A 7,975-nucleotide genomic window follows, 5' to 3' on the forward strand; every position below is an offset into this window, starting at 1 on the left:
ATTAGTGGTGTCCCACTGCGGTCTGTGTTGGGACCAATTCTTTTTTTCACTATATGTCAATGATTTGGATGATAGAATTGATAGCTTTGTTGCAAAGTTTGCAGATGATACAAAGATAGGTGGAGGGGTAGGTAGTTTTGAGAAAGTATAGAAGCTGCAGAAGGACATGGATAGATTAGGTGAATGGGTAAAAAAGTGGCAGATAGCAAACAGTGTCATGAAGTGTATGGTCATGCGCTTTGGTAGAAGCAATGAGCTAGAGAGAAAATACAAAAACCTGAGGCACAGATGGGCTTGGAAGTCCTTGTGCAGGACTCCCTGAAATTTTCAGGTGAGGAAGGCAAATGCAATGTTAGTATTTGTTTCAAGAGGACTAGAATATAAAAGCAAGAATGTAATGTTCAGACTTTATAAAGCACTGGTGAGGCCTTACTTGGAGTATTGTGAGCAATTTTGGGCCCCTTATCTTACAAAGGATGTGCTAAAACTGGAGAGGGTTCAAAGGAGGCCCATGAAAATGGTTCCAGGATTGAACAGCTTGTCATATGAAGAGCCTTTGACTCTAGGTCTATATTCACTAGAATTCAGAAGAATGAGTATTGACCAAATTGAAACTTTTTGAATGGAGAAAGGCCTTGATAGAGTGGATGTGGAGAGTATGTTTCCTCTGGTGGGAGAGCTAAGACCAGAGGACATAGCCCCAAAATAGAGGAGTGTCCTTTTAGCACAGAGATGAGGAGGAATTTCTTTGGCCATAGAGTAGTCAATCTGTGGAATTCATTGCCACAGGCAGCTTTGGAGGCCAAGTCTTTATGTACATTTAAGGCATAGGTTTATAGTTTCTTAATTGGTCAGAGCATGAAGGGATATGAGAGGAAGGCAGGGGATTGAGGCTGAGAGGACAAAAGGATCAGCCATGATGAAATAGCAGAGCAGACGATCGGTCAGATGGCATAATTCTGGTCTTGTGGTCTTGCGTCCGTGAGTCCTCCACATCTGTGATGGTTACTTTCTGGAGAGTTGTCGCCCCCTTGTATTCGAGTTCCTTACTTTTAAACAGTTGAAATGTCACATTTTCATCTTGTGGCTCGAGGTCACCGAACCCACCTCGGTCACCTTATTGGTTCCGGTGCAGTTACAACCAGCATTGTTCTGTGGTCTTTTCTCTCAGCCTCATGCCTTTTGTTCTTTTCAACTCTGACTGGTTCAAACCAGGTTACTCAGACACACAGCCTCCTCCCCTTCCTGTGTTACTAAGGGGTAAATCCTTGTAACAATGGATACACTGTCCATTTAGAAATTTGATGATGGAGGGAAAACACTGCGCTCCTTGAGATGAATCTGCGCTGAACTCTATAGCAGGAAGAATTCATGAACTTCTAAGATGTAAACCAACACCTAGACACCACTCAAGCCAATACTGTAATAGTTGGCACGTGTGAGAATCTATAATAATTATTGTTGCTTAGTCTAGTAACTGTGTGTTTGTTGTTCCTTGGTTGGGTGCTGGAAGTCATAGGAATGAATACAGACCTTTCATCCCATTGAGTTGGCACTTGCTATTAACACTAATGCCACATTAACCTCATACGGGTAAACTTAAATGTTCAGATGATTCTTTCAGAAAAAGTCTGCAGATGCTGGAAATCTAAAACATAAACAGAAGAATATTGAAAACAATAATGTTGTTTCTCTCTCCCTTGACGCTATTTGACCTGCTGAGTGTTTCCAGTATTTTATTGTTATTTTAGAGATTCAGATATCTATTATTTTTTTATTTAGAGATACAGCACAGAAACTGGCCCTTACAGTCCAGTGAACCCATGCTGTGCAGTTACTCCTGTGTAACCAGTTAATCTGTATACGCCTGGAATGTGGGAGGAAACTAGTCATGGAGAGGACACGTAAACTTCTAGAGAGTCGCAGAATTGAACCTATGTCGCTGGTGCTGTAATAGTGTTAGACTAACTGCTATGCTACCGTGTCGCCTCCAGCCTGCGTTGTTCGTGTGCTTGCTAGAATAAGGAAATGACCATGCTTCAAAAAAGCAGCATCCATCATTAAGAACCCCCATCACCCAGGACATGACCTCATCTCATTGCTACCATGAAGAAGATGGTACAGGAGCCTGAAGACACAAACAGCATTCCAGGAACAGCTTCTTCCCCTCTGCCATCAGATTTCTGAATGGACAGTGAACCCATGAACACTGTCTCAGTATGCCTATTTAATTTAAATATATAGTTTTCATTATTATGTATTGCAGTGTACTGCTGCCACAAAACAACAAATTTCATGACATTTGCCAGTGATATTAAACCTGATTGCGATAGTGATGTATGTGTCGTCCCCCTAATGACTCACTGGGTTGTTGATCAAAAACTTCTTTAGTTCTAGTTCTGCAAGTTGTGTTCTATAAATCTGCTAATTTGGGGACTGAAAACAGCAGCTCTAAAGCTACCTCAGAGCTAGCTCCCTCATTGATGACGGTTTGGACTGTTTCCCATTGCTTTGTAGGAAGAGCTGCAGCACCTGACCGTTGCTCACACGCAGAAGGATATGATCACTATGCGCCTGGCTCAAGAAAAAGCCCTCAAGAGGAAGCTGGAGGAAGAGCAGAAGTTCAAGCAGATGGCAGCCCAATTACACCCCCATCATGCTGCCCTCACTCCACCAAAGTTTGGAGTTTTGAAGTCCCCTGGACAGACTGCCTCCACCTCCCCAAGCCTGAAGCCTCCCACCCAAGCTCCGAGCCCTGCTGTACAGGCTCCATCAAGCTCCCCTGTCCAGAGTGTGCCAAGTGCCCCTGCTCAGGCTGCTCCAGACTCTTCCAGTAAGCCTGCTGCCAGCCCACCTGTAGAGACCTCCCAAGCCCCTGCCAGCCAGCCTGCTGTCAGCCCTGTGGTAGAGATGGCCCCGAACACGGTCGACCAGGCTGTGCGTGCTCCGCCCAGTCTGGTGGCTGCGTCCTCCACAGTGCCACCAAAGGACGAGCCGATGGAAGTTGGCGACAGTGTCAGTGATCCCGAAGGTATTGGAGACACCTCACAACCGACGATCATCATAAACGTGAAGGAGGAAGAGGAGAGGCCGATGGCATTGGATGAACCATCCCAGGGAGTAGTCGTCATGGAGACTGGACGTGAAGGACAGATTGTACTCAAGGTAAGAGAACTTAATTATAAGCCTATAGCTACACAATGTAATACATAGTCATACAACATTGGAATCAGGCCCTTTGGCCCATTGAGTGTGTGCTGACCATTAACCTCCCAATGACACAAATCCCCCTTTATTTTCTCCACTTTCCCATCAAATTACTCTGAATTTTACCCACACACTAGGTGGCCACTGACCCACATTCCTTTGGGAGGTGGGAGGAAAGTGTAGCACCTAGGGGTAATCCTTATGATCAGACCACAGAGACAGCATCCAAGATTCAAGATCGTTTCATGTCATTTCCTGTACGTATGTGTACAAGGGAACAAAATAATTGTTACTCCAGATCTGATGCAGCACAAAAATATCACAGAAGATGAAGGACACAATATTAAAACAAACAAATTATACATAGATTTGTTGTATGTCCATAAAGTGACTCTAGTCTGTACATAAGGTGATTGACAGGAAAAATACAGTAGTGGAGGAGTTAGTGATTGAAGGTTTTGATCAGCCTTGCTGCTTGGAGAAAGTAGCTGTTTTTAACCTTGGTAGTGCTGGCATGGATGCTACGTAGTCTCCTCCCTAATGGGAATGGGACAGACTAGACTGTTCACGAGTAATATATTGATAGGATCTTTCATGATGTTACTGCCCCTCTTCCGGCACCTTTCTGTGTCTAGGTCCCTGATTGTGAATAGGCCAAGGTCAGGACCGAACCAGTCTCTTGTGCTTTGAGGCAGCGGCTCTACCCACTGTGTCACCCACACACCGTCTGGAGTGTTAGAGTTGCAGTGTGCTGGTGATCAGCGGGGCAACTGAATCTACATTGTTCTACCTGCTGACCATCTGAGTTGCAGGCAAGATAAAATCTGCAGATGCTGGAAATCCGAGCAACACACATAAAGTGACTGGAGGAACTCAGCAGGCCAGGCAGCATCATCGAGAACTGTCGACGTTTTGGGCCGAAACCCAAAGGAGAAAAAAAGCTGAGGAGTAGATTTTAAAAGGTGGGGGAGGGGAAAGAGGAATACAAAATGATATGGGGAAGGATGAAGTAAAGAGCTGGGAGATTGGTGAAAGAGACAGAAGGCCATGGAAGAAAGAAAAGGAGGAGGAGCATACTTCTGATTTTATTTATTAATTGAAGGGTGTAATGAAATACAGTACATGTTTCATAAACTTTTTCTCATCTGTTTTACAAATCCATTGTCTATAAACACTGTACAGATTAATTGCACATCCAGATGAAAGATGCATCTTAATTGTCATTAGATCATCCAAATGTTCCACTTCTAGTCTGTTTCTGGATTAACATTTAAATGAATCCCTAAGATTGAATTCACATTCGCAGTCAGTGCTAGGAAATGTTCTGACAGTCAACGAGAATTGATGGTTCAAATTCTTCCTCATAGCTCAACATATCAACATCTTAATTGAACCAGTGTTACCTTTCTCAGAAATGATAAATTTGAAACCACAATATTGTTAGGATATTTTTGAGGCAATGCTTTTGTCGTAGTTCGTAATAGTAGCTGAGTATTATTTTGTCAGTTGTACGACATTCTCTTTTCCAAATTCAAAATTGGTTTCATTTGTAATAGCAACAGGGTCTAAAGCTTGCCGGTCATTGTCAGGAGATCTATTATCCAAGTGGTTACACATACTTTGAATGAATTGATGCGCAGACATGCAAACTATTTTGTAGAAATGAAATTTTACCTTGTTCTAACAGTTTTTAATTTAAAAATTTGTATCAGATTATGATTTTTTTTAAAGATGCTGATCTAAAATATCAGAATATAGGATTTTTCACATCAAACAAACACATACTCACAAGTAAATGATGTCAGGCAGTCAAAACAACTGACAGGCGCAATGGCAAAAAAAATGTTTTGCCTAGATGGTGTCGGCGCTCAATGCTTTTTTTTAGCAGAGCTAGCGAATTCCATTCTGTGTTTATTGTTGCAATTTGTAACAGTTTTATAACTTGAAACATTGATAATGTAACAACATCGAAGTGCTAAAATGTTTCAAAGTAAAGGTTGGATTAATTGCAGGATATTTCATAATTATATTAGCATAATTTCAAAATTATGTTAACATATGGAAAGAAAATTCTAGCTATGTGTGTGGGAGCGTTTTAGTTCTTGCGCAGCTGTGCACCCACGCAGCTTGAACAGTGAGCCAGGAGATGGTGAATCTTTATAATTCATTTCCACAAATGGCTGTGGAGAACAAGTCATTGGGTATATTTAAAGTGGAGGTTGATAGGTTCTTGATTAGGAAGGATATCAAAGGTTATGGGGAAGAGGCAGGAGAATGGAGTTGAGGGAAAATAAATCAGCCTTGATGGAATGGTGGAGCAGACTAGATGAACCATATGGTCTCATCCTGCTCCTTTGTCTTATTGGCCAATCTCTGGAAGGTGTGGGTGGAGCTAGACTGTTGGGGGTGTGGTGGAGGGAGGAGAGGAGATGGGGGTGAGGGAGGTGGTTGGGGTGAGGAAAGGGGTGGGGTGTGAGGGATATGGGGTTAAGTTGGGGTGGTGGGCAGAGAGAGGGAGGGAGTTGTGGGGAAGGGGGTGACGGAGGCGATGTGGTTGGAGGGAGAGAGTGGTGGGGTATGAGGAGGTGGTAGGGAGTGGGGGGTGTGCATTGGAAGAAGGGAGGGTATGCTGCAGTGTGGAAAGAGGGTGGCGGGGATGGGCGTGTTGGTGGGACATTATGCTAAGCCTGGTCTGCACTGTTGCTGTCCTAAACAAGCTGTTTCTGGTGATTGGGGAGTTGAGGTGTGGGTGATGGTGGTGGTGGTTGAACAAGCTGCCCTTTGACTGGCATCTCTCTAATTTGATTTTGGAACAGGATCCAAAAGCCAGCGAACAAACCGGTCAACAGCCACTGCTCCACGAAGTGGGACAGCTGGTAGCACCAGATGTCACGGAGCAGGTGATCCTGGTCCGCGATGACCCACCGGTGGCAGAGGAGGAGCCAATGTCCGGTGGCGGGCAATCAGCCAGCCTCCCAGAACAGGCAAACGGACAGGGCTTGTCCACTGCGGCTCTTGAGAAGAATGGCGAGGGGGCTGAGAAGAGCCAGGCAGCAGGAGACAGCGATCAACAGCCCATCACCAAACGCAAATCTGCTGTGAGGAAAATCAGTTAAGAGCGATTCGTGGTACATATCCATGTTATGCAAGCTGATTAGTAACAAAATACAAGCTTAAAAGGACAAATAAAAGTTTCACACTTCAAAGGAAAGTGAAAGATGTAGTTTGTCACTGAACTTTCCTGTTCCAGGAGTTGTGCCAGGGATCTGATTTGATTTTTATTTTTTTAAAGTCTAGTTAGGTCCATATTGGGCTATAATTGAATAACCAGTCACTGTTTAGATAGTAATGGTTGAAGAAAGAGCAGTGGTTGGATACCTTGCTCTTCTTTGACCAGTAGCTCCAGTACACATCAGTTGTGCTAGCCCTCTATATTGTCATTTCCAACTGTCGGACATGCCCAGATTTGGGATTGAACCCACATCTTTTACTTCACTCTGCCCAGCTGCTGAACTCAAGTTCCCGATATTATCCAAGCATGCCAAGCAGATTCTGAACACTGGTAATATCCAACTCATCCCATTTTCTGGCACCTCATGTAAAGCGCCACTGATGTGATGGGGGAGAAGGAATTCTACCTATTCTACTTGTATTTATGCAACAAAGAAAGTGGAGCCTACCTTGGAATCGGAGATGAATTTGGAAGGAGCTGTCTTCAGAATTCCTTATGTTTACTGTGTGTTCAGAGACTTGAACTTATTTCGTAAGCAATTGCACCAATGTAATTGATTTAATTTCATTCTGACTGGTGTTCATTTGGCAAAACCTGTTCATATTTCCTTTGAAATTCTACAAAGAATGTTTTGTTTTTATTTCGAAGTGTTTTAGGTATGGCTCTTTGACCTTGTGTAATGTGACTGTGTCATGTGCAGTGGGCCGGCTGCTGGGGAGTTTTACATCTGAAGCTGTAAGAATATGAAATGAATAAAAGTTTGGAGAGTTGGCAACATGTATATAAAAGTTAGCGTCTGTATTTAAACTCAGATTGAGAGGGAGTTACTTAGTGCAGCTCTGGGTCTGTACAGACACAACTGTGATGTTACACTCAGTGGCTACTTTATTAGGTATAGGAGTGTACCTAATAAAGTGGCCACAGGATTGGAACCCGGTGTCATCTCCTGCTGTAGCACGTTCAAAGGTCAAGTTTAATGTCAGAGAAATGTATACAATATACATCCTGAAATGCTTTTTCTTCACAAAATATCCACGAAAACAGAGAAGTGCCCCAAAGAATGAACGACAGTTAAATGTGAGAACCCCAAAGTTCCCCCCAGCTCCCCCCTCCAGCATGTAAGCGGCAGCGAGCAACGATTCCCCCTCCACCCACCAGCAAAAATAAACGTGCATCAGTACAATCACCAAGCCCAAGTGTGTGCTAAGCGATAGCAAAGACATAGACCTTGCACTTACCTCAAAAGCTTCGCATTTCATCCAAATTCGACAACCCACAGGTTCTGTTTCTCCCTGGCAAGGTAGAGGGAGGTGTCCCCCATTTTCACAGCGAGCGGGAGACATAACAACAGCCTGCTGGTTTACAATCTTAAAAGTCCGTTTTGTTGCTTTTTTTGAGCTCTGTGTCCGAAGATCGTAAAGACCTCGGGTCTTCGGGCCCACAGCAAAAGATTTTCCAGCCTCCCCGACGACACACAAGTCTCCGGCCGTGACACTGACCCTTGATCCACCCGTCTCCAGAGCTCCGAGATCTTGG

At 43.9% G+C, this 7,975-nt stretch overlaps 1 protein-coding gene across 1 annotated transcript in view; it reads left to right on the forward strand.

The window, feature by feature from the left end:
• Positions 1–7,239, forward strand: part of sympk (symplekin) — a 115,690-nt gene extending 108,451 nt beyond the window's left edge. The window contains exons 25-26 of the mRNA XM_072270303.1: positions 2,518–3,165; positions 6,024–7,239. Coding sequence (XP_072126404.1) covers positions 2,518–3,165; positions 6,024–6,323 — 948 coding nt within the window. The 3' untranslated portion in view covers positions 6,324–7,239. The remainder of the gene's footprint in view (positions 1–2,517; positions 3,166–6,023) is intronic.
• Positions 7,240–7,975: the final 736 nt, after the last annotated feature.

The sequence above is a fragment of the Mobula birostris genome, chromosome 10 (genome assembly GCF_030028105.1).
Source record: "Mobula birostris isolate sMobBir1 chromosome 10, sMobBir1.hap1, whole genome shotgun sequence".
Lineage (NCBI taxonomy): Eukaryota > Metazoa > Chordata > Chondrichthyes > Myliobatiformes > Myliobatidae > Mobula > Mobula birostris.